At 35.7% G+C, this 27,677-nt stretch overlaps 1 protein-coding gene across 1 annotated transcript in view; it reads left to right on the top strand.

Moving 5' to 3' along the window:
- Window positions 1–27,666, top strand: part of Tspan3 (tetraspanin 3) — a 27,982-nt gene extending 316 nt beyond the window's left edge. The window contains exons 2-7 of the mRNA XM_015480382.2: window positions 13,909–14,100; window positions 14,324–14,398; window positions 16,170–16,271; window positions 19,525–19,677; window positions 19,974–20,057; window positions 26,753–27,666. Of these exons, the coding sequence (XP_015335868.1) occupies window positions 13,909–14,100; window positions 14,324–14,398; window positions 16,170–16,271; window positions 19,525–19,677; window positions 19,974–20,057; window positions 26,753–26,845 (699 nt within the window). The 3' untranslated portion in view covers window positions 26,846–27,666. The remainder of the gene's footprint in view (window positions 1–13,908; window positions 14,101–14,323; window positions 14,399–16,169; window positions 16,272–19,524; window positions 19,678–19,973; window positions 20,058–26,752) is intronic.
- Window positions 27,667–27,677: the final 11 nt, after the last annotated feature.

The following is a 27,677-nucleotide window of genomic DNA, read 5'->3' as shown; positions in this document are numbered from 1 at the left end:
GCTGCGGCCGAGGCGCGGGCAGGGCCCGGCCTCCGGGGCCGTTTCGCTAGGTCGCTCCTCGGCCAGACCAAGGCCCGCGCGAGGAGAGCGGTGAAGGGAAGCCTTTGGGAGCTTCCCTCGGCCTCCACCCAGCGGCCTCCGCCTGGGGCCTGAGGCCCCGGCCTGCTGGCTTGGTGCCAGGGCTCCGAGTCGGGAGAGTGGGCCGAGCGCCCCCTCAAGCTTCTGGAGCAGCCTGCTGGACGGGGGGCTCTAGTTGCAGAGTGTTTCAAAACCTCAGGCCCGAAACAGGATACTCCTTAAAGGGTCAGGTTCCACTTCCTTTGTCAGGCCCCCAGCAGAGAGGGTGGCAGTCCCGGGGCAGGCCAGCAAAGGGTACAGATATGCGGGGACGCCACCGAGTCCCAAGCCGTGAATTTTGATGTGGAGCTCTTTGTGTATGGAGAACTGGTTGGCTGGTCATCAGCCCAGAGTCTTGAATCGGGGGTTCAAATTGAGAAGCCAAATATTACTTTGACCAAGAAAAATCTTTGTATTTGCTTTGGTCATGGGGTCGAAAACCCTTAGGTTATAAGCCTTGGTTAAATATGATTCAGATGTCACAAGATTTTGAAAACAATGAGTTCACTTTCATAAAAAGTGTCCTTTGAATTTCCTTCGACCTGCCCTCAGAGACAGGGGTATTTATAATTATCCCATCTTAGTTCTGGTCCTTATCTCACCGGGCACTTCTGTAATAATCTCCACCCACCAGTCCACTTGGACCTTGAACCCGGATAAATCCTTTTAAGCTTGCCTTCCATCACATTGCTTTATTTAAAAGCAAAGCACAACAGCTTCAGCAGGTTTCAGCCTGTTTCTCCTCTGGTATTGAAATTGAAATTCTCAGTGAGGTCCAAAATCCCCTTTCCTCCCTTTCAGCTTTCTTATAAACACTTACTAGCCCTGGACAGTTTTCTCTGTCTGCAGTCCCCAGAAAAATACTTGAACATTCCCACTAATCATGCTTTATTTTGTTTTTTATTTTTTTTTCAGTGCTGGGGATCAAATCCTGGAAGTTTTTTTTGCATGCTAGACAAGTGCTCTACCATTGAGCCACATCCCCAGTCCTATAACCATAGCTTTGAATGTCCTTTTCTTCATCTCCACTGGCCCCCAGTCAGCTCCTTCCTCCCACAAATATGCACACCTGTTCTGGAAAGAATCCTTACTCTTTATCCACAACAAAGAATGAAACCTTTCATATCCTAATTGTAGTAGCATAAAAAGTTAATGATAATAAGGCACTTTCTTTTTGGGGTATTTGTGGAAGAAAAGAGTGAGGAAAAGAGTCCTGACAGGGAGATAGTACTTGTTCAAAATCACCCACACGGCATTGGGATTTCCATGATTTCTTCTTCTCTAATTAGAGCAGTGTTTGTTGAGTTAAAGGCCTTTTAAAAAAGAAACGTAATTTTCAGGGATTCCCCAAATGAGAAACACTTTGTTGGATAACAAGATACTTACAAAGAGGCAGAAACTTGGCTTGGTACCTTTTACAGTTGCTTGTGATTTTATGGGCATAACCTTGGTTTTGAAGCATGTGTATTTAGGCAAATTCTAAAGTATTCAAGCTCTCAGACTGGCAGTGTTAATGTGAAAAAACATTGGAAATACAGGAACCATTTCCTTTAATCAAATTTTTAGTTGCAATATAATATCGGTTAATTCCAAGTGATTGGTCATGAATCTTTGAAAATTATGTAAGTATATGTACTATTATTTATTCCATTGAAGAAGTTTATAGTATTGAACTTCCTTTGTTTGAGTTAGTAGGATAGTAAAACTTTTTGTGAGCTGTGATAAAGAAGTTAAGCAGACATACAAAGAAAAAAATGTGGCATAGTGCAGCATAACCAGTGAGGGAATAGTACTAATTGTGTCTCCTGACAAATTATCAGTTTATGGACAAACTGTTGGAATCTGATACTGGTCGAAATATTTAATATTTGAGTGCCTACCACATACTAATTACCCTTAACTTTACATGGAATATTATCTGGCAGGGAATACTAGCATGCTTATTTTACAGATGAGCACTTTCAGATTTACTCCACGGTGTGATAGAGCCTGTCGGTATTAAAACCCAGATTGTCCCATACTTTAGAACCTGCTGTGTTAGAGCAAGGTGTGATTTCAAAAGATTTAGAAAGGGGCCTGTGGTTGTAGCTAAGTGTTAGAGCATTCGCCTCACACATATATGGCATTGGGTTCTATCCTCAGCACCACATACAAATAAAATAAAAGTATTGAGTTCGCCTACAACTGAAAAAATTAAAAAAATAAATTTAGAAAAGGGAAGACTCTTGTTAGACTATGTTATAGGCACTTTCTCTAAAATATACTGATTTTAACATTGTTTAGAAACTGTACCAGCATTTAAGCTACACAATTTAACTTGTTTATTTAAAAAATGTTATGAATGAAGAAATACATTCAAAACATGTTAACTGGGTCTTCCTGGAAATTTGTAATGCATTCTTCAGTTATAATAAGTATATTCTTGTTTAGTTCCCCCCCATTTGTATAAGTGGAAGAATAAATATTCCCCATAGAGGACATCAAAAGTTTAGGTTCCCTTGGTACCAGTGGTAGTGAAGTGTTAAGTTTAATGGCTTTGGAAAGATATTTATTTACTACCAGGGATTGAAGCCGGAAGTGCTTAACCACTGAGCCACATCCAACTCCCCGCCCCCCCATTATTTTGAGACATGGGTCTCACAGAGTTGCTTAGGGCTTCACTAAATTCCTGAGGCTGGCTTTGAATTTACCATCTTCCTGCTTCAGCCTCCTGAGCCACTGGGATTATCACCTCGCCCAGCTATTAAACCTTATAGTTTGGTATCTTGGTTCCCTTGGCAGTACAGTGAATGAACTGTGATATTAGATAAGTACAGTGAAGTAGATAAGTACAAAAATACTAAGGTGCTGCAGTCTGGCTGGGCACAAAATAACCGAGCCACCACACAAGCCTTGTAGATTCAAACAGCAACTCTTTATTCCCGAACTCTCACCGGCACTCTACACGCACGTTCTGGGAAAAATCACTCCCTCCACCGGGCTCTGCGTACCAATTCTCTCAGAACCCCGTGAGAACCCCCCCTATTCCAGCAGGATCCACCCTAAACCCGGACCCACCCTAATCCCTGAGCAGGGTCACCTTTCAACCCAAAAATGCCATGCGTCATTCCTACTTGGCTATGGCTCTCAGCATCTCCCCCCTTCTGTTTAAATAAACAACAAGCAATGTGGCTTAGGGACCGTGCCTGTTAGGTTGTCCAATTCAACATATGGTTCTTACCCATCATTGGATGAGCTGACCTCTGGGCGTCAGCCTCCTGTCTTAGGTTGGTACCACTGCAATTGGATCATACCCGTCACTGACTACCGGTCCAGCATACAGCCATACTTGTGGATAGGCCTATGCACCAGTGGGGGGGTGAGGTTCTTTGCCTCACCTCTGTTGGCCCCCAAATTTTAGACCATCACTAGCAGAAGGGAGGAGGATACAGAAATGCCACGACACCAGGCCAATTGACGGCTCCTTTGGAAAAATTGTATCACCAGTGACACCATCAGCAAAGATAGGCCAGCACTACCACAATTCGCTGCACCAACAGATAGTTCACAATGCATACAAGTGATACATAGTCCAGGCAAGTTCTGCAAGGAGTTCAAAGCGGAAGAATCTATCAATATGTCCATTTCCTCCCAAAGAAAATCGACTCCTTGATTGAGCATTACTTGTTGAGTTATTATACATTGATGCATCAGTTTATACAGTTTACTGTGATAGCTATCAAAGAAGCTGTAGTTTGGTTTTATCTTTGTCTTCACCGGCACTGGGATGAAGATAGGAATTCTGGCAATGATGGCTAAAAAAAAATATGTAACATTCCAACAGGTACTAAGGAAACAATTTTCTGAACAATTTACATTATCCTGAACAGAATTATTAAATATAATGAAAAGGAAAGGTGAAAGTAAACAAACAGATCTGTTAACCTCCTTATTTGTACACATATTAAAACAATCCTCAATAGCTGTTTACCCAATTTAAATTAAACCATTAAAATCATGTGAATAAAAAAAAATTCGGATCCATTTTTTCATTAGCACTCCTCACTAAGGCTCTGACTGACAAAATTGTTCATGTTGATTTGGTGTACATAGTTTTGGATGGTACAGTTTTTAAGAAGGGTCTTGTGCAAAGGTGCAAACTAAAAGGGGAAACAGTCATTTCTAAAATTCTGAAAATTCTGTCTTAACAAAAAGAGTTCCTCATCAAATTCCAGAATATTAGAGTTTGTAGCTTGAAAGAAATTGAACAACTAAAAGAATATACCAACTTGAATCTCCCTCCCTCTCTCTCTCTCTTTTTTTTTTTTGAATACCATAAATTCAACCCAGTGCCTCTCATATCCTAGGCAAGCTATTACTGAGATACCCCCAACCCTTTTAATTTTATTTTGAGACAGGGTCTTGCCAAATTGCTCAGACTGGCCTCAGATTTGAAACCCTCCTGCTTCAGCCTCCTGAGTTCCTAGGAATCTTTGCTTTTATGGAAGGATATAGCTTTAAATATAAGTGTATCAGTGCTGGTCGTGTAAACATTTATTAAAGGAGGTTAGGAGTGTTTGGAGTAAATAGCTAAATTTAGAAGACAGGTGTAACAAATAGTCATTAGTCTATTCTATAATGTGCACCTTTGTACCAAGATCTTCCAGGATTTTTATTTTGGTAGGCCATGTGATATAATCCAAGAAACCTCAGCTAAAACAAGTTTATATCAGTGCTTTCTAATATCATGTTTTTATTCTGGTAAATTAATTTTTTGAGTATTTAATCAAGTCCTGTATTATGCAAATTACCTTTACTTTTTCTACCCTAATAGAAAAAAAAAACAGTTGGATAATATTTATTTTGCACATATTTATCATAGGCATGACAAACTGTTAAAGAAATTTTTTCCATGCTTGTAGAATTTATAATATTTAGGCTGATGTTTCCATCTATTATGAGAGATGATAATAATATAAAACACCTATGTAGTGGGGAGCAGTACCATCAGAAAGAAACAACTTCAGAATGTGGACCTTCACTAATCAACCTTTACTCATGAGAAATGTTCACCTTATATGTGCAAATCATTTTTGAAAGTCCTGTATAACCTTTAAAATTTACTCTGCCTTAAATAACTCACCAAACTTCCCTCTGTGTCTACATATAATTGAGGAAGAATGCTTTGTTAAACAAATATAAAACATTTGAGCACTTACTTTGTGCTTATGTTGTAGATGTAATGGTGAAAAAGACAATAAAGATTCCTGTTCCTATAGAACTTTAAAGTGAAGCAAGACAATTAAAAATGAAAAAGAAAAATAGCAAATAGTGATGTGGTATGCAAAGAGAGATAATGGGATAATGATTGATTGACTGCTCTAAATTGGCAGAGAAGGCTTCTCTTGGAAGATAAAATTTAATCTGGAGTATAAGGAGGAGCCAGTTGGGGGGTAAATTGGAGGAGGTAGGGAGGTTTCAGGATTGAGTGAACAGGCTATAGGCCATAATGCAAGGATATTCTTGGCATATTCAGATTACCAAGAGAAGTCTCATGCCCTCATCTTTTGTTTAAAATATTATAATAAAAGTTTTTTTTTCCCCAAGTATTGTCACCAGTCTTGTACGTACATTGTTTTCTAGCATCTCCTACACTTTTAAGTTGGTAGTCTGATACTCGTACATCCTAGAAGTTGTTTTTCTGTCTTCTGTATTTCTCCTATTTTGTATGACTGTTCTGACAAAGATTGTATCATTGGAACACACCTTCAGCCAACAATTTTTTTTTTTTAGTAATTGTTTTTCAGTTCAGTAGAAGAAAAGCTAACTTTGTCAGGAAGCAAGTCATGGTACATATAGGAAATGTATTTTTTTAATATTTATTTTTTAGTTTTAGGTGGACACAATATCTTTATTTTCCATTTATGTGGTTCTGAGGATTGAACCCAATTTTGTTATAATATTTTGATGACAAACCCTATTATAAACCTTGTGCATGCTAGGTGAGCACTCTACCACTGAGCCACAACCCCAGCCCAGAAATGTATTTCTTAATTTGTCTTTGACAGTAAAAAAAAATTAATGTTTCCAGTCTTACTACACTCTTAGTCATCTGTCTACTGACCAATTGCCTTGTGAACCCTGAGTAATCATTTAGAACTTGGAATCAGTGGTTGCAGTTTAAGGAACAGGATGTTTATTAGCCTTCTAGGAATTTATCATTCTTTAAGGTAGTTTAATGAATTTTATCCCATAAAATCCAATCCAAGTTAGGATCTTAGGTTGCAGAATATTTCATAAAGTATACCCTAATGATCATTCACTTCATAAATGGTTGCTGAAGATCTACTGTACCCATTAATGAGAAATACAGAGAGTAAAAAGACACAATCCCTGATGTCTGACAGCTAATGGGAATAGGAGAAGACTCTTAATTAATTTAATTTCTAGGTATACCTCCTCCCACCCCCAAATATCCATGGATAGTCTCAGATCTTCCTTTAAAAATATTATCATTTCTTCCTCCTCTTCACCCCTTTTCTTTTTGTGGCTTGGCAGAGTCAAGAGATGAGAAAAATTATTTGCATTTATATGTTTGTTTTTAATCTAAAAGGAGTCAGTAGTAAATGTTGACATACAGTATTTTACATTGTTGCTGCTACTGATTAAACACATAACCCAGACATAGACAAAAATCTACTATTATAGAGCTTAGGCACTCTAGGCTCCTACAGTAACTGACTCTAATTTTTAGAATAGAATGGGGTAACAGAGAGTCTCAAATAAAATTCATGTTTTAATTCCATGCTTTTCAGATGACCCTTGAAGCCCCGTGTGTCTGAAAATAGCCAGTTTCCTTGCTGTTAACAATAATTTGACTATGGCAATTGGTTGATCTCCAAATTCATTGCCATCTGAACTGGGATAGGTTTAAATTGGATTAAATAGAACAACTTGTTAATCTGTATAAACACTAATTTTAAAAAACCATATAAGGAAAAGGTGAAAATAGGGCAGAATTGAGGTTTATGGGCTTAGGAATATCATCAGTAATACCGTAAAGGATTAAAATATTTCTTATTTAATTGTAATGGTAATAATGACAGTTATGTTGATGGCAGAAGTGATTTATTAAAGCTTTACACTCAAAGTAGGATTTTTAAAATATGTATGGTGATGTTTATGAAAAAAAGACTGTACTGAAAGAATCTGAATTGTCAGATAATCAGAAAACATCTATAAAACAAGTCAAAGTCAAACCTAAGAAAAGTGATAATTGGGAGAGATTGTTCCTAAAATATTTGGAATCAAAGAGATGTCTATTTTATGTTGGTAATTAAGGACAGATCTAGGAATTCATCTATTTGGGGAAAAAATCAATTTTAAATGTAATTTAGGATAATTTTCTGATTATGTAAGTTATATATTTAGGAAGATGCTAAAAAGTATTTTTTAAGAAACCAATATCCACATAATTCTACCATTCAGGACAACCAAATTAACATTTTGGTTTGCTTATAAAATGTCTTTGTGATATATGTGTTTTTCCATTAAATTGCAATAAACGTTATGAAGTTATGCTTTAATAAAATACTTCAGAACTACAATGCAAGCATTCCTCTGACTAGGACTTTTTCTTTTAACTATTACACAATTATGTTGTAATATTTTGATGACAAACCTATGTACAAATCTTTGCTTCCTTCTGACTTATTTACTTAAGGATGATTCCTAGAAGTGGAATTAGAAGGTATAAAAGTATAAATGCTCAGTATGAGGCTGATATGTGTTATTTCCCCAAAAAATACCTTCACAATGTCTTTGAATACTGCTAGGCTTTATTAATGACCAATTTGTTAAGTAGAAAATAAGATTTTAATAACTGCAGAAGCTCTTGGTAAGAGTAGCTTTAATTTCCAAAAGTCTTTGGAATGGTCTTTTTTTTTCCCCTCTTAAAAGTCATTAAGAGAATAAATGAGGTATGTAGGCAGTGGACTTAGTAAAGGAGTTATGGTGTTTAGTGACATGAGTTATTTTATCAGAATTAAATCAGAGTTGAAACAAGATAAGACTGGATTAGACAATATTGAATTAATTTAATATTTTATAATATTAAAGTAGATTAAAATATTTAAATGATATTAAAAGAGTAACAGTAACATGAGGGTAAATGCACTGCATAGAATTTCTGATAATTCCTTGGAGAGGAGAAGAGGGGTATATAAAAAAACTAATGTGACTATACAGAAAACTCATTTCAGAAAGCTGAGAGCCACATGTGGTGGTGCATGCCTATAATCCAAGCCACTTGGGATATTGAAGCAGGAGGATAGCAAGTTCAATACCAGACTCAGCAAATTTGCGAGACCCTGTGTGAAAATTTAAAGTTTTAAAATGACTGGGGATGTAGCTCAGTAGTGACCTGGATTCAATACTCATTAAAAAAAATATATTTTAAAAAATTAAGGATGTGTATATATGATTGATTTTTGTTGAGTCCTCTCTTGAAAATCTGCTTTTTTAAAAGTCTAGAGTACACAGCAGTTTTTGCTTGATCTCAACTATTTTTTTCCCTCCCAAATTTGAATCACTTCTGCTTTAACAATTGATTGTTTTGAGGCAAAATCCCTGCAAAGGAGCAGATCACGCAGGCAGGCAAGAACTTGTCAGGCACTGTGCTTTCAGGTGAAGTCCAAATGGTTCCTGGTCTTTACCTTGTCCTGATCTTTGCCGGTTCTAAACGTGATCATCCTAGTCTCCTATATACCATTGCAAGAAAATCACTTCTGTTTTTCTTTTCTTCATCTTTACCCAAATGTTCTATATATGCTTCCACCTTCACATTTTTTAATTTCCATATAGATAACACTTGACAACAGAACTATTTTATCTTTCAGCTTGTAACAAGTCTATTTCTTTTTAATATTGCCACATTCCAATGGCAAGTTTCACTGTGCTTGATGAAAATTAAGGAACTCAGTAATTTTGTGGATTGCAGCATTTCATCAGCTCATCTGTTTTTTTTTGTTTTTTGTTTTTGTAGAAGATTTGAATTAATCCCCAGAAAACTAGTCTCTAAACATCAAAACAGTCTAATATAGAATGGAAGTTCTTACTTTAAGAGATTTTACATTTGTGTATATGTAGAAAAAGGATAAAATGAAGTATGATACTTTTGAAATTCATAAAAATAGCCAAAGCGAGCACAATAGCTTTACTTTTAAGAGGAACGGCTTGGTGTCATGGAAAAGCACTGGCTCTCCTAAAGTTTTAAAATTCCGTGACTTAAAGCATAGGTATATTAAAAGGTTAAAAAAAAGTGATTTTTTTTTACATCTATAACTTCAGACCACAGCCTTTCCCTTAAATTTCTTTTCACTTCTTTGTAAAAAGCATGAATATTTTTAGTATACTGTCCTTGTACAAATCCTCCTTATAGGCTCAGATTCTCTCAGCAGTGACTAAAGCAGTTCAGCTGCTTCCAAGTTCTACATTTCATCTCCTATTGCACTGCCCTCCCCCCACCCCCTTCTTTGCAGCTGCTTTTGTTGGCAAAGCCCAGATCCTTTGATAGATTCCAGTCCCATCACAGACCTTCAAAAGGAGGATTTAACCAAGCTCACCTGTTACTCGCTTTTCTAATGTCACAAGTCCTACATTGAAAATCTGACTGACTACAAAGTCCTTGTACACAGTAGTTAGGAATTATTTATAACATCCCCTGCATTGACGATACAAATTGCTTTTCCCCTGTTCTTTTGGATGTTTTTCATACAAGTGGTTGGATGTCTTTAAGGCAATTGCTTATACCTGGTTTTAGTCTTCAGCTGTTGGGACACCTACCCTGCATTTTCAAAATAACTGGTGTTATAAAATAAGAAATATTTCATGAATATTATACAACTGAAGATACAAGATACCATACACAGATATCATTAAAAGAAAATTTTGAAGTTGTCTTCAGTTTGGGAAAACATATCCTCTATTTTCAACTTCTGTTGCATTTATATATAGATTCTCATCAGCAATCAGTATAGTTTCCATTTTGGTATATGCACCTGGTACATTGCTTCCTGTTATATGTTGCCAAAATAGTCTGTTATGTTCTCATCTCTACTATGTAAATTGAATGTTGACTTGTTTGCAGTCTGGGAAAAGAAAATGCTCTAGAGTCGGTTTCACAAGAATAGACAGCTTTACAAATGGTACCTCCTACTAGCCTTCCATTGCATTTGTTATAAATCTGATTTTTATCAGTTGTTAATTTTTTTCCTACCTCTTTGTAGTCTCAGTTTCAAACGAGTGACCCATTCTGGGTAGAAGGAGCAGCACAGGAAACATTTCACTTGACCCATGGCTAAGCAGCACTTAAGCATAAGTCTTGCAGTTCTTCAGTGTCCTACGATTCAAATTAATCATTAACACTTGACAACAGAACTATTTTATCTTTCAGCTTGTAACAAGTCTTTTTCTTTTTAATATTGCCACATTCCAATGGCAAGTTTCACTGTGCTTGATGAAAATTAAGGAACTTCGTAATTTTGTGGATTGCCTTCAGTTTAGGAAAACATATCAATATATATGGAGGATAAAACTGGAGGATATATGTAATCAATACATATTGATTACATATATCCTCCAGTTTTATCTTTTTTCATTCAGATTCATGTAAGTTAAAACTTCATTTACTATCTGGGTGCAGTGGCCCACACCTGTAGTCCCAGCTACTCAGAGGGCTGAGGCAGGAGGATTGTTTGAGACCCTTGTCTCAAAAAAAAACTTCATTTACTAGAAGCCCAGAAATGGAATTCATTTTAATTTCAAGCCTTTTAAGAAATAAATATTTCCTTTGAATAAGAAAAGCTAAGAATCTAAAGGATAGATGATTAGTGAAAATAGAGTGGGTAGAGTTTGATAAATTCCTTTTTAGGAGGGCTGATTTATTCCAGCAAAATGTTATGTGTATATATGTGTATATGTGAATGTATAGCATAAATATATAGTATTTTATTAAAAGGGCATTTGTTACAGAGTCCATATACTTCTGTAATAAAGATACCCAAACTATTGACCTGTTGCTTCTCTTTTCCCTTTCTGTGCTCACCTTCATCCCAAAGTAACATGCTACAAGAGCAAATATGTCAATGAACTGAGTACCTTTGAACAGTCCATAAGTACCATTATAAACTAATGTGTGCCAGATGTAATGGCCATTAGTATTCAGTAAGCTGGATGAAGTTGCCAAATCATGTTTAAATAGTGAATTAAAACCAAACATTGGACTGAAGAGAAAGCACATACAAACCAAAGCTTACTATAGAGATAGGATGGTGATTTCAAGAGAAGAGATAAATGCAGTGTACTCAGTGAATTTTGACTGATACCTATTATGTGCCAAGCACTGTTCTAGCTGACAAGTGGTAATACAGGGCTGAAAGACAGGTAGACACAATTTGTGCCCAGAAGACTTGTTGCAACATGTATAACTATACTTGAAACAGTTGTAATAAATGCTTTGGTAGAGCTATGTACAGGCAATACTTGAATGGACAAAGGGCATTTAATTCAGCCTGAAACTGTCAAGAATGGCTTCCACAAGAAAGAGGTGAATTGAGGCTGCGTCATAATAAGTAAGAGAGCATTCTAGAGACAACAGAAGAGGTAAAGAAGTGAAAGGATATATGCCCTGAGGGTTAAAACAACAGACAGACTACTTAGGTCATCTCACTTATTTGCCTCATCCTTATTTTAATCACATTTATGCCTTGATCTGGTTTGTATTTTAACAAAAATAGCCCTAGTAATACAAAGAACATATTATTAATGGGGAAGGAGAGTCGTCAAGATTTAGGTAAACAGGGATAAGACCCACATTAAGACAAATACACAGTGGTTAAAGTTGAGGTATTCAAGTAATGTGTTAGGAGTAAACTTGAAGGAGTTTGGTGATTGCTGGGATATAGAGGTGGGCCAAGAACAGAGTATAAGGTAACTGTCAGGTGTTCAAACAAAAAAATGTGGTGTTTGATGCCTTTTGTTCTGTGAGGGATGTAGGGAGAAATTAATGGTACAGGCAAGAAGACAGGATTTGAGACAGGTTGAGGGTGAGTTGTCTATGGCACTTCCAAATGGAAATGTGTGAGTACAAGATGATAGGTTACATCATGAGCTAGAGAATGAGTGAAGAGCTGGACACCATGGTGCATGCCAGTAATCCCAGTCACTCTGGAGGCTAAAGCAGGAGGTAGCAAGTTTAAGGCCAGCCTGAGCAACTTAGTGAGACCCTGTCTCAAAAAAAAAAAAAAAGACTGGGGTGCAGCTGAGTGCCTCTAAGTTTGATCCCTAGTATCTTCCCCAACCCCCAATGTATGAAGAAGACAGCAGAAGATAATATCCAGGAGTTCCCAAAGATTTCAGAATCTGGAAAGAAAAGTCCATGAAAAGAATGAGAAAGTAAGCAGCTAGGGAAGTAGGAAGAAAATCCACAATGGGGCCCCTTGGAAGCCAGAGGAGGACAAATAATTTTTCAAAAATTTCTTCCATTCTTCTCATTTAAAACATTTATATATATTTGATTTTTAAGCTGCCCAACTTTACATAAATGGAATATGTTTCAGATGCAACAGTGATTCTAATGGCCTAGTATAAGAAAGTGTATTGATGATACCCAGGCTTACTGAGTCCCACAGACTTAAGAAATGAACAGATTTTAGGTTCAGAGGAGTGAGTGGTATCTCTACAACTGTGGGAGCCGTTTTTAGTTTGAAGATGGTTTATATATTAAAATTTTTAAATTTAATTTTTAAAAAATAATAAAATAATTCTGTTCCTCCGAGAGTTAAACAAATAATCTCATTAGAACAAAGACTTGGCCTGACACTGCATTTGCTTTCATGTATAAGCAAGTGACATTGGTGTGTCAGCACAGAGTTGGTACTCAGTGATAGAAAAATTGATGGTGATAGAGGGGAATTTGTGTAAAACTCTGCAGTAACAGCTGAAACACATTGGGCACTCACTTTCCCCTTGGATCCTGTAACTTTGTTATTCCAAGTGTGTTAGACCCAGCAGCAGCACCTGGGAACTTGCTAGACCTGCAGGCCCACCCCCAGACCTCCTGAACCAGAATCTGCAGTTTAATAAGGTCCTCATGTGATTCCTATTCACATTAAAGTTTGAGAAGCACCATTCTAAGGCCTAAGTAGTGCTTTAGCGACTGTGTGCTCTGGCTTGTTACCATTTCAGTCTTTAGAACAGCAAGTTTTATTGGAAGTGGGTATTGTACTTACAGGTTTGGTATTCTCTTTTCCCAAGAGGGTGGATAGAGAGATCAGATGTGTAGATTTCTGGAGTCAGTTTGCCTGCTTTCAAATCCTACTTCTGTCATTTATGCCTAATCTCTCCATTTGTGGAGTGCAATTATGGTGAGCAAAGGTGTATTACCTCCACCACCTCATCTATCTCCACTGGACATATAGTTGAGGTACAGATAAACCTTTGGGGTGGCTGGGTATACACATATGTGTGTACTTGTCATCAGTGCTATTTGCTTTATGCATTCTTGGTCCTAGCTGAACCATCAATTGTTAAAAATTTAGGTGATGTTTGGAAAATTTTGCATCTTTATCTAGTAAAGAAATGTTTTTTTAAAAATGGATCATAAGAGATGTTTCAGCTTCATTGAAAAAAGTCTACAAGTAGATAAATTTAAGAGTGAAGGGAACTCTCATTAAATTATATCCTACTAAGGAATAGTAGAAAAATTTTACTGGGAGGGCTTACAGACCATTGCTGTGACCTTGTTTCCTACAGGGGGCAGCAGGCATTTTATGCTATGTGGGAGCCTATGTCTTCATCACTTACGACGACTATGACCACTTCTTTGAAGATGTGTACACTCTCATACCTGCTGTAGTGATCATAGCAGTAGGAGCCCTGCTTTTCATCATTGGGCTAATTGGCTGCTGTGCCACAATCCGGGAAAGTCGTTGCGGACTTGCCACAGTAAGTTAACACTTCACTAACTACATGTGTCATCAGAGCATGCAGGAGTATTTCATCTCCGTTAACTCTCTTGAATTGAGCTTGAAACTGAGCTTGACTCTTCTAATTGGAACAGAATTAGCACTTGTCTTAAACTTCTAGCTGTTGTCTCTGATAATTGCTTTCTGTCAAGAGACTATTTAGAACTACTTTGTACTTAATTTTTGACAATGTCTCCTTACAGTTTGTCATCATCCTGCTCTTGGTTTTCGTCACAGAAGTTGTTGTAGTGGTTTTGGGATACGTTTACAGAGCAAAGGTATGTTGTCTGCTGTGATTCATGCTTTAAAAGGTGATTTAAATTTTTTTTTTCCAAGAAGTAGTCATTTTATCAGAGTTAACGTCTTCTTCTGCCTTATTTCAGTTAAGGTAATGCTTTAAATATCTAAAGTTAATTAGAAATTATTTTTATATCATGATATCTATATACAGAGTATAAAGTTTTGATTACATTTAATTTTCTTTAAATTATCACCTAATGCGGCAAGATGCAGTGGTGGTGCACACCTGTAATGCCAGCTGTGCAGGAGGCTGAGGCAGAAGGGTCACAAGTTTGAGAGGTCAAAGGCCATTTTGGGCAGTTTAGCAAGACCCTGTCTCAAAATATGAAAAGGAGTGGAATGTAGCTCAGTAGTACTGAGTTCCCCTGGGTTCAAGGCCCAACACACACACACACACACAAAAAAAATCTTACAGCAAGTTACAAATGAATAGTTGATCAGCTGACAAGTTTATTACTATTTCCTTAGCCCAGAGAGTCCCTGTGTTTTGAATGGCAGGGTTGTAATACATTTTCTGTTTTCTGAGTATCTCATTTTTCATTGCCTCTTTTTAAGAATCCCTTGGGTCTGGACATAGAAGATATTTTGAGTGTGGTCCTACCTTTTACGCTCTTCCTGAAGAACACAGGGTCTTGCCTTTTAGAACACTAAGACAACTGTTGTCAGCACTCCTTCTTGCCCCTGTCTTCTCTTAGTCATTCCCTTTGTTTCCCGTTTTGCTGTTTTTGCTTTCTACTAACAGTACCACTTAAGACTACATAAGCTACTTTAGTTAATTTTGATATAATTTTAGAGCCATGGTGTAATAGAATCATTCTTACTGTCATTTACAGTTTTAAGTCAAAGACATGATATGTCAAGTTGATATTTAAACCATTGATACCTAAGAAAGGTACTAAGCAACTGTAACAAGAAAAAAAAAATCACAATGAATCATGTCCCTATGATCTAATTATTAGTCTTGTCACATCATAGTTATAATTACAAAATAGGTGTAAACAATTTAGAAAGGGGTTAAGAAATTCTGGTACAAAAAAACTATTAAATGACACTTACCTGCCACTGTTGTAATTGTCAGCAGGTAAGTGTCATTTAATAGTTTTTTTGTACCAGAATTTCTTTACCCCTTTCTAAATTGTACCCATCTCCTCTTTGACATACATTGGACAGCAGCTTTTTCATAAAGTACCATTCCTGAGGACTGAAATTTTTTTTTTTTTTTTTTTACTTCTTGATTACTTATGTGCGTTTGGCTCAGCCAGGTCTGAACATTGAGTAAGTAAAATAGAAATAATGTTGGTATTTGTCCTAGAAATATCTTACAGAGGCTTCAAAGTTGGTTTTTGCCTCCTTTGCATTGATCTGGGGGTATAACTTGGGTAGAATGCTTGCCTAGCAGGCATAAGGTCCTGAGTTCAATCCCTAGGACCACCAAAATTTAAAAAAAAAAGGAAAGCATGTATTTATAGAAAATCAATCACTTTCTCCTTGAACGGACTGTTAGAGTTATTAGCTTGCCATCTTTCACAGTCTTTGAATGCTTTTAATCTATGTATTGTGATATTTTTGAACCTTTTCCTTCCAATTAAAATCTATGTGGAGGCAGGAAGGAGAAAACTTGTTCTTTCAAGAAATTTATGGAGAGCTGTGACAGTTTACAAACGTGCCATTTAGGTATTTTAGTGAAACCTTGACTAATGGTACCTTTAACATTATCTTTGAGGGACTGAATTCTTTGTTTTAATTCAGGTGGAAAATGAGGTTGACCGCCGCATTCAGAAAGTTTATAAAACCTACAATGGAACCAATCCTGATGCTGCTAGCAGGGCTATTGATTATGTACAGAGACAGGTGAGCTTTCTTGAGGCAAATTTGTTTTTGAGGACCACTCACTAATGGGTTAGCATTAAATTACTTCTGCAACTACTGTGTAAATTGGCCATGTATCTTCCCACCCATGATTAACCACCCAATGTATTCAATCTTTTTCTTTGACCTTCACCCTTGAAAAGTTTACTCCACTGCCATCTAGTCAAAGCCAGCAAAAAGCATCTTAAACTCTATAGTAATCTGACTTCCCCCACCCCCCTGCCAAAATAGACAGGTGATGATGGAAGAGAAGTATATATCACAGGGAGATGGAAAGACTAAGTATGTCTTCAGAAAACAAGATCAGAAAAGATAACAGGGCTAGGGTTATGGCTCAGTGGTAGAGTGCTTGCCTAGTATATGTGAGGCACTGGATTCAATTCTCAGTATCATGCATAAATAAATAAAATTAAGGTCCATCTACAACTAAAAAAAAAATTTTAAAAAAGATAACAGACAAAACTATAAAATAGTAAGATTTTAATACCTATAACCCTGCCTCAAAAATTATCAGCTTTTTAATCAATCTTATCTACACATATTTTATGCTTTATTATCTTAAATCACAACATTTCAGAACAAAAATGACCAGTAATACAAATTATATCTCAATAATAACCCTAAATGTTAATGGCTTAAACTCACCAATCAAAAGACATAGGCTGGTAGATTGGATTTTTAAAAAAGACCCAACAATATGCTGCCTTCAAGAGATTCATCTCATAGAAAAAGATGCCCACAGACTGAAGGTGAAAGGTTGGGATAAAATATACCACTCATATGATCTATGTAAGCAAGCAGGGGTTTCCATCCTCATATCAGATAAAGTAGACTTCAAGCCAAAGCTAATCAAAAGGGATAAACATGGACATTTCATACTGCTTAAGGGAACCATACATCAACAAGACAAAACAGTTATAAATATATATGCCCCAAACAGAGGAGCATCTGTGTTCATCATCAAACTCTTCTCAAGTTCAAGAGTCAAATAGATCACAACACAATAATTCTGGGTGACTTTAATACACCTCTTTCACCACTAGATAGATCTTCCAAATAAAGCTAAACAAAGAAACTAAAGAACTCAATAGTACAATCAATAACTTAGACTTAACTGATATATACGGTATATTATCCATCAATGAGCGAATACACTTTTTTCTGAGCAGCACGTGGATCCTTCTCTAAAATAGACCATGTGTTATGCCACAAAGCAAATTTTAGCAAATATGAAAAAGTAGAGATTCTACCCTGCATTCTGTCAGACCACAATGGAATGAAATTAGAAATCAATGATAAAATAAATAAAAGATACTCCAGCACCTGGAGACTAAATAATATACTATTGAATGAACAAAGGATTGCAAAAGATATCAAGGAAGAGATTAAAACATTCTCAGAGGTAAATGAGAACACTGATACAATATATTGAAATCTCAGGGACACTATGAAGGCAATTCTGAGAGGAAAGTTCATTGCATGTTCATTCCTTTAAAGAAGAAAAAGTTAACAAATAAATTACCTAACATCACATCTCAAAGCCCTAGAAAGAAGAACAAATCAACCCCAAAAGCAGTACGAGACAGAAAATAATTAAAATCAGAGCTGAAAGCCATGAAATTGAAACAAAAGAAACAATTGAAAAAAATTGACAAAACAGAAAGTTGGCTCTTTGAAAAAATAAATAAAATTGGTAAATCATTAGCCATGCTAATGAAGAGAAGGAGAGAGAAAACGCAAATTACTAACATCTGATGAAAAAGGAAATATTACGATGAACACTACAGAAATACAGGATAATTAGAAATTATTTTGAAAATTTGTACTCCAATAAAATAGAAAATATTGAAGGCATCAACAAATTTCTAGAGGCATATGATATGCCCAAACTAAATCAGGATGATATACACAATTTAAAACAGTAATTTCAAGCAAGGAAGTAGAGGATGCCGTCAGAAGCCTACCAACCAAGAAAATGCCAGGACCAGATGGATACAACACTGATTCCACAGTCCTTTAAAGAAGAACTAACACCAATACTTCTCAAACTAGTTTATGAAATAGAAAAAGAGGGAACACTTCCAAACATATTTATGAGTCCAGTATCACCCTGATTCCCAAACGAGACAAAGACACATCAAAGAAAAGAAACTTCAGACCAACATCTCTAATGAATATAGATGCAAAAATTCTCAATTCTCAGAATTCTCAAAAATTAAAATTCTCAAAAATTAAAATTAAAGGGATATGGGTAGGAAAAGAAGAACTCAAATTATCACAATTTGCAGACGCTATGATTCTATACCTAGAAGACCCAAAACATTCCACCCGAAATCTCCTAGAATAAATGAATTCAGCAAAGTAGCTGGATATAAAATCAACACCCATAAATCAAAGACATTTCTGTACAACAATAACAAATCCTCTAAAAGAAAAACTAGGAAAACCACCCCATTTACAATAGCCTCAAAAAATAAAATTCTTGGGGGGCTGGGGTTGTGGCTCAGTAGCCGAGCGCTTGCCTCCACACGTGAGGCACTGGGTTCGATCCTCAGCACCCCATAAAAATAAGTAAATATAATAAAGATATTTTTTAAAAAATAAATAAAATGAAATAAAATACTTGGGAATAAACTTAACAAAAGAGGTGAAAGACCCCTACAATGAAAACTACACATGCTAAAGAAAGAAAAAAAAATCTTAGAAGATAGAAAGATCTACCTTGTTCTTGGACACTTTGTTTTTTAAAATAATATTTAGAACCAGATATTTAATGTGTAAGAAGAAGATTTTTCCTTAGCTAGATACTACCCTTTATAGACAATGTGCTTTTCATGTGGAGGTTTTGGGGCTACTAGCCATGTGTGACTAGCATGCCAAATTAAACATTCAGTTCATGAGGCTGAGGACGTAGCTCAGTGTTAGAGCACTTGCCTAGCATATTCAATGCCCAGGGTTTGATCCCCAGCAGCATGCAAAAATAAATAAATAAATAGTTTTTAGTTCTTCAGTCACTCTAGCCACACTTTAAGTGCTTTAAGCTTCGTGGCTAGTATAACCGTGTTGGACTATGCAGCCATAACATTTCTCATGTTGCAAAAATTCTCCTGGACATCAATGGCCTAGAATAGTTTATTTTAAAGCTCCGTAGTGCATGGAAGTCTTAAAGCTCAACCCTGGGATATGTGTATTGTAAGGATATATGTATTAATATATGTATTCTCTTTTCTTCTAGTTGCACTGTTGTGGAATTCATAACTACTCAGACTGGGAAAATACAGATTGGTTCAAAGAAACCAAAAACCAGAGTGTCCCTCTTAGCTGCTGCAGAGAGACTGCTAGTAGCTGCAATGGCAGCCTGGCCAATCCCTCCGACCTCTATGCTGAGGTGAGTCCAGGACTAGAGTCCAGCCTGATAACCTCTTTTGTACTGCCTTATTACTACCTGAAACTTCTTTTCTATCCCCTTTTTGCTTTCTTTAATATCATTTTGTTTTATAGTAAATCATTTTTAATGTATTATCTTTTATTTTAATTTTGTGTTTATAAGTTGCTCTATTCATGTAATGTTTTTTCCCTCTTTAGTTTCTTTCATTTCTGCCAGTGAGTAGCAGTAGTAATCTGTGACTCTGCAACTCTCCTTTTTAAAAAGATTCCTAATGAGAATGACTGTGTATATTACAGGGATGTGAGGCTCTAGTTGTGAAGAAGCTACAAGAAATCATGATGCATGTTATCTGGGCAGCACTGGCCTTTGCAGCAATTCAGGTAAGCAGAGGAGAACATGAGTTGTTACCAGGGTTAGCTGCTTCTCTGAAGTCGGCCCTGTGTGGTTTTAATTCCTAAGTCGAGTGAATCTGTGTATATAGGTAACCTAGAAGTGATTGCAGTACCAGCCACAAGTTTCCAACCTTTTTTTTTTTCTAGACATAAGACCAGAATGGTCTAAAGAAACCAGAGATCTGTTGGCAAAGGATTACATGTAAAGGAACTTTGCCCTATTTTCTTGCCTTTATTAGTGAGTTGATAAAAACAGTTGCCATAGTGTATTCCTGGGAAATATTTAATAGAACTTCGTAGAATTTTAAAAAATCATTGCTTTATTTCAATTTGAAAATGGAAAGCTATATTTCAATCTTTAGTATTCTATTTTTCCTTCTAGTTTTTATTTTCCTGTTCTTGAGGTTTTAGTTTCAAGGGCTTAGTTTTTATAGACTAACAACCATCCAGAAATTTGTAGTATCACTTGGCACGTATAGAAGTGTGCTATTCCATTGTTGATAGCTGAGGGGGCATAATTCCCAACTTCTGTGAAATAATAGTTTAGGCAAAGTAGCTGGTAATTGCTTGATCACCTCTCACTTTATCTGCTCCCACCCCCCAAAAAAACCCCACATGCTTATCCCTTCCACATAAAAACAAAGAACACATTCCTGTTTTCTTAAGAATATACAGTGTATCTAATAGTTTCCCTTAGAGGAATATCTTAGAAGATTCTTACAACTGAAAATAGCCAACTATTTGAACAGGATTAAAAAAATTCTTTACATCAGATCTGGTTCTCAGAGTTCTATTTTTTATTTCTTGAAATAGTTTTAGGGTCCAGAGAATATATTTTTAGAAAGTGTAGATATCTCTTTATTGTTAAGTTAATTGTAATTGCCATTTTAAATGTAAATAGCTTAGGTTTCCTACCTTTGTGTATTTGAACAGAAGCTAGCTAGTATATGTAATGGAAAGTACCTTTTAAATGGCAAAAGGGTGATTGTTTACTTGGCTATATTCAACAGCTCTGAAATGATTTATTAAAAACCCTAGCTCTATATTTACTATGGTCTCTGCCTTTTGAGCATTCACTTTGTGGTTCAGCATAGGAGTAATATTGTAATCAGTAGAATATATTTGATATTTTGATTATCTATGCAAAAACATTAATTTAGATAAAAATAATGACATAGGTGGGAGGTGCCTTTTCCCAAATGGAATTCTGGTCTGTGCATTCTTAATGATTTTCTATTTGGTAAGGCTGTTAAAAAAAAAAAAAAAAAAGCTTTGGAACTATATGGTGCTTATGTTTGTGCAGTATGCAATATATATGTAAAAAAATGGATAAAAAGTGTCACTTTATCCATGCCCCTCATCTAGTTAAATTTATTAGTCAGGCAGATATTTCTTCATTAAGTGTTTTTCAGTGGAAACAAATATTTTAACTCATTTCTAAATTTAAGTATGTCTAGCATTTATGTTTTATATTTAAATAACACTAACTTAAGTAATACCTATTAATAGTTTGTTATTTTGAACTCAGGGATTCTAAGTCAGGGATTCAGAGCTTTCACAGACAAAAACTTTGATTTTTTTTTTTTAAGGGGGAAAAAAAACATTCATTTGAAATATTAAAAGAATTTTCTCTAGTTTTGGGGGGGCAGGCAGAGAGGCTGGTTGGTTGTTTTTGAGTACTTGTAAATATTCTAATATTTTGGTATTCAAAATTGGTGTAGATTGGTATCCTGGGTTTGGAAAACCAGAACAAACTCAAATATCAGCTTTTATGCTTGGGCACCAATTTTTTTATATAGAATTGTACAGCAAGAAAAAGCACTTAGAGAGTCCACAGTCCTTGAACCCTTTGTTTTGCCATAAAGATTAGAGGAAGCAAGGATAACATGATCTATTACCATCACACAGGTAATTACAAACTAAAGCTTGAATTGTGGTTCCATTTATACTCTGTCCAGTTACAAATCTAAGAATTAAAATTCTCAGAAGATCAAATTTCTAAATTGTTATGAATCCTGATAATTTATGGAATTGTCAGCCTTTGAAGTCTGACAGTTGATCAAAATGGAGTGATCAAGAGCATATTTTTACAGAGGACTATTTCTTGCAACCCTGTAACTTTTTTCTGGTCTGTCTGCCAAGTGTGAAGGAGGTTGGGACTGTTCTTTCCTTCTCTTTTTTGATTACCAGTTAGTTATTCATTAAAATTAGTAAAATACATAAGTAAATGGCACTTGGGGTCAGACCTCCCTGGATAGAAGTTAAGATTAAGTAGCTTAATTCTGACATTTTTTAAAAAATAATATTCTAGAGGCTGGGGCTGGGGTTCAGTGGAAGAGTGCCTGCCTGGCACATGTGAGGCACTGGGTTCAATCCTCAGCACCACATAAAAATAAATAAACAAAATAAAGATATTGTATCCATATATTATAACTAAAAAATATTTTTAAAAAGTAATATTCTATATCATTCTTTAAAATTTTACAGCATGAGAAGCTAATTTGAGTGTTCTGGTTATTTTATAAGTTGAGGAAAATCAATCTTTTTTTTTTTTTTAACTTGACACAGAAGGAGTGTACATATATATGGAAAACAGTTTGATAATTTGGTATATGTATACAGTGTATAAGATCCAATCAAAATAATTAACATTTCCCTCAAATGTTTATTATTTTTTTTGTGTGTTTGGAGCCTATGAACTCCTCTCTTCTAGTTCTTTATAAAACATAAGTTGTAAACTAGAATCACCCTCACTGTATTTTGGTATCTGGTATCCATCCTTTTACTCTCCCCCACTTTTCCTTGTTTCTACCAATCACTTTTCTGCTTTTTTCCTCCATGAGATCAACTTTTGTAACTTCCACATACAAGTGAGAACATGTGGTACTTGTCTTTTTCTGTGCCTGGCTTATTTTACCTAACATTATGTCCTCCAGTTCCATCCATTTTTGCTACAGATGAAAGGATTTTGTTCTTTTTATGACTCAGTAATATTCTATTGTGTATATATTACCACAGTTGAGGGATATCAATCTTAAATTTTGGTAGTTTTTTAAAATTAAAAATACCCATTTGATATGCTACAAACTTGGTCAAAGGTAAGCCTTCTTAGTTTTGACCTGACTTCTTGAATTCATCTCTATAGAGGTAACCACTGCTGTTTCCCACATAGATTTCTAGAAATAGTTTGTACTTATACAAGTTCACAATTATTTTTTAGGCAAATAGCTTATAGGATGCAGTCTTGTGCCTTGCTTTCTGTTTTGAGATTATTATAGATTCACATGCAGTTGTAAGAAATAATATAGAAAGATAACCTTGTGTGCTTTGCCCATTTTCCATCAGCAATAACATTTTATAAAACCCGTAGTATAATACTACAACCAGGATATTGGTTTTGATACCGTCTGCCAGTCTTACTCAGATTCCTCATTTTTGTATGTGTATATTCAGCTCTATACAATTTTATGACCTCTGTAGGTTCCTGTATCCTCCAGTACAATCAAGTTACTGAGCAGGTCCAATACCATAGGGTTCCTTCCTGGTACCCTTTTATAACTGTACCACTTTCCTCCTCCCATAACCTGACATCCAGTAATGAGACCAACCACAATTTCTAAAATTTTATCATTTCAAAATGTTATATAAATGGAGTCATAGCTTGTACCTTGCTCCTTTAAAAAAAAAAAATTAGGGCTGGGATTGTGGCTCAGTGGTAGAACGCTTGCCTCACACATGCAAGGTGCTGAGTTCCATCCTCAGCACTACATAAAAATAAATAAAGGCATTGTGTTCGACTACAATTAAAAATTTTTTTTTAAAAATAGTATCTTTTGGATATAAATCTACTTTATTTCATGGTTGCATAGTATTTCATTTTATGGGTATATTTTATCTAATGGACTTTCATGGACTTATATAAAAGTTTTGCTATTATAAAAATGCCAGTAGTGAATATCCTTTGATGTGTGTTCATAGTTATATCTATAGCAAAAATTTATAGTTCTCAAACTCAGAGATTGGAATATATGCATGAAGTTTGATAGGTATTTCCATATTTTTCTCAGAAAAGGATATTGCTGATGTGAAAGAATTCTTCTATAAGAATCCCTATTTCCCATACCACTAACTACATAGAATATCACAGAACATTTTACTTTGGTAGTCAGGTTTTTTAATCGCACTTTTGTTTATATTTACTAATTATTTTCTTGCAGTTGGTGATGGTATATTTAAGCAAGGTGGATTAGTTCTGATCATTTGTATATCAGAGAGAAAGTTTCATTGTAGGATATGACACTGGAGCCAAAATATTCCCAAATCTATTGTTGGAAAATCTCAATAATCAATGAAATTTCGGTATAGCAAAGCTTTGGAAATGGTTCTATAATATTTAATGGTGATTATAAGAAGTTACAGGGGCTGGGATTGTGGCCCAGTGGTAGAGTGGTCGCCTGGCATGTATGAGGCACTGGTTTGATTCTCAGCACTGCATGTGAATAAATTACAAAATAAAATAAAGGTGGGACTGGAGTTGTAGTTCAGTGGTAGAGTGCTTGCCTAGCATGTGTGAGGTACTGGATTCGATTCTCAGCACTGTGTGTGTGTGTGTGTGTGTGTATGTATTTATAAATAAATAAATAAATAAAAGATTCATCAATAACTAAAAAAATTAAAAAAAAATAAATGTATTGTATCCATCTACAATTTAAAAATATATTTTAAAAAGGTTATGGTATAGAGCTTGATGTTCTTAAATAAATTCTTCCTCAAGTTTGAGTGGGGTTTTATCATGCTTTTTAGTTTGTTTTTACATCAATACAAGTTGACTTCATTAAAATAAAAGGAAAGAAATGAAACTTATTTCATACTTCATTTCAAGAATGCTGACTCCTCTAGAAATTAACCAACTAAAAGGAACTTGAGGAAGTGGGGATGGGAAGAGAGATTCCCTTACCCCACCCCCAGCATATCAGTAATTTCTGAGTTTAACATTTTTATTGTTGAATTTAACATTGCCTGGGAACATAATTGTGTTTGATTTTATAGCTGTTCTAAGAATGTTTTTATATACAATGAATAGCAATATATTTTTCTAGGAATTAGACACTAAACATTGTCTAGAATTGGCTTAAGATACTTAGTAAACTTTCAACAGTATCCACTTATAAAATGTCTTTAAGGTGTTTTGTACTAGAAGCACTCAGCAGATATTGATGTAATGGAACTGATGGATTTGAACAGCAAGTACACATCCTGAATGGGCAGAATAGAGGCTAATGTGAGGGTATAATCAGAGTGTGTGGCTTTAAACTATCAAGAATTTAGAATGAGGACATCCTTATTTTCTGTATATGTGTGTCTCATTAGTAGCTAATCTTCCACTTCAGACTTTTATAGTCTGTTTATGGACCTTGTGCATTTTGTTGAAATTAGATTGACCCCCATATGTACAGAGAGTGCTGCCTTTCAAAATCAAATAACTTAGGCCTTTTGTTGACAATGAAGAGTTGACAATGAACAGCAAATTAACTTTTATTTAGCCCTTAGGTTACTCTCTATATTTTATGAGAAGCTGGGTCAAAAATTTTAGAAGTCTTTTTTTTCTCTAATCCAGTTTAATCCTCTTGCTTATCCAAAATAACATGGCATAACTTTATTACTATTTCAATATGCTACCACATAAGGATTTACACTTATTAAAATAAAATGTGAAGGAAGAGTGACCTTTAAAAAGTAGTATGTATGTAATACCACAGACCCAAACCTGGATTTTGAAAATAGTACATGAGAAAGGAATGAAAACCTCCAAACTAGTTTTTTGGCATCAGAATTGGTTTTCTACCACAGGGCTATTCATGTACTGAATTCTGTGGATTATTATAAAGCCTGTTCCCCAAAAGATGCCTGAAAAGGTACCATTAAACATGTGTGGTCTTTTTTTTTTTTTTTTAATACCTTTATTTATTTATTTTATGTGGTGCTGAGAATTGAACCCAGGGCCTCCCACGTTAGGCAAGCGCTCTACTGCTGAGCCACAACCCCAGCCCCAAACACGTGTGGTCTTGATCATTCCACTCTGATATTTTGTTGTCTAGTATAGAAGCCACTTGCTACAAGGATCTAAACTAATTGAAATAAAAATTTAAAGTATAATTCTTCAATTGTACCAACTACATTTTAAGTGTTCAGTAGGCACATGTGGCTAGTGGCTGCCATATTTAACAGAACATACAAAAGGTTTCCATCACTTGGGCTGGGGTTGTGGCTCAAGTGGTAGAGTGCTCACCTAGTATGTGTGGGGCACTGGGTTCAATCCTTAGCACCACATAAAATTAAAATAAAGATATTGTGTTTCACCTAAAAAAATTAAAAATAAATATTAAAAAAAAATGTTTCCATCACTGTACAAAGTTCTTTGGACAGTGCTACTCTAGAATGTGATAATGGGGATTCAGTAAAAGAGTTTTGACTCTCGGCCAGCTCGAAATTCCTGGGTATAAGGCAGAAGCTTAGTTCTTAGACAATTAAAAATAATGTATTTATAACAAATTTTTTCTTTCACTATTTATTGCTTTTTTAGTGATTGATCATTGAAATTTGAAAGAGCTCCATTGCCAATAAAGAACATACTTGTCATACAGGGATTTTCAGCCTTTTCCCCCATTGTTTTCTTCCCACAGCTGCTGGGCATGCTGTGTGCATGCATCGTGTTGTGCAGAAGGAGTAGAGATCCTGCTTATGAGCTCCTCATCACTGGCGGAACCTATGCATAATAGACAACTCAAGCCTGAGCTTTTTTAGTCTTGTTGTTCTGATTTGGAAGGTGAATTGAGCATGTCTGCTGCAGTTGGCCTCCTGAGTTCATCTAGTTAAAGCACACACATACACTGGTGTTGGACAGAGCAGCTTGGCTTTTCATGTACCTACCTGTTTACCAACCCACCTATGACTTTCCCCTTATTCCAGCTGACTCTCCAAGAGCCCCTGAGTGTTTAAGTTCAGTGGTAAATGTTCTAATTTCAGAACCATTTACAAGTTGCATAGTGTGGTAGAATTAAAGGAGGATGTGGGCCTGCTTCTGTTGCCTCCAGGCAGTAATGGTACTGATGGTTGTAGTGTCACCAGGTCCTTTTAATCTTTATAGTGGAGAACTCTTGGCCAAAGGTTTTTGGGGGGAGGGGGAGGAAGCCAACTGTGTGGTTAAAGTTAACACCAGATGGTGCCCCTCATCAGTGTCCTTTTAAAAAACATATACTGTAGTCTGATAAGCTAGCATCTGTACAAAATGGCTGAAATAGATTTTAGAATCATACAGTGTGTATCTTTGTTCATCTTCAAAATCAGAGACAGATCTTTGAAACTAGTGGTTTTTAATCAAAGCTGGCTTTATAGGAGGAGTTTAATGTATGCACTACTGTTTTAAAACAATTAGTATGAGTGTGTGAGTGTGTTTTTGTATGATTGAGCCCATTCATCATAAGTCTTAAACTTGTTAGAGATAATGTACCCATGTAGACTAGCAGAATAGTATGTAGATGTGATCTCAGTTGTAAATAGAAAAACCTAATTCAATAAACTCTGTATCAGCCCTCAACATGTAGTTTT

Source organism: Marmota marmota, unplaced genomic scaffold (assembly GCF_001458135.2).
Source record: "Marmota marmota marmota unplaced genomic scaffold, marMar, whole genome shotgun sequence".
NCBI classification, from domain to species: domain Eukaryota; kingdom Metazoa; phylum Chordata; class Mammalia; order Rodentia; family Sciuridae; genus Marmota; species Marmota marmota.
Note: the sequence above shows the minus strand (reverse complement) of the source record. Positions and strands in the feature narration are given on the sequence as shown.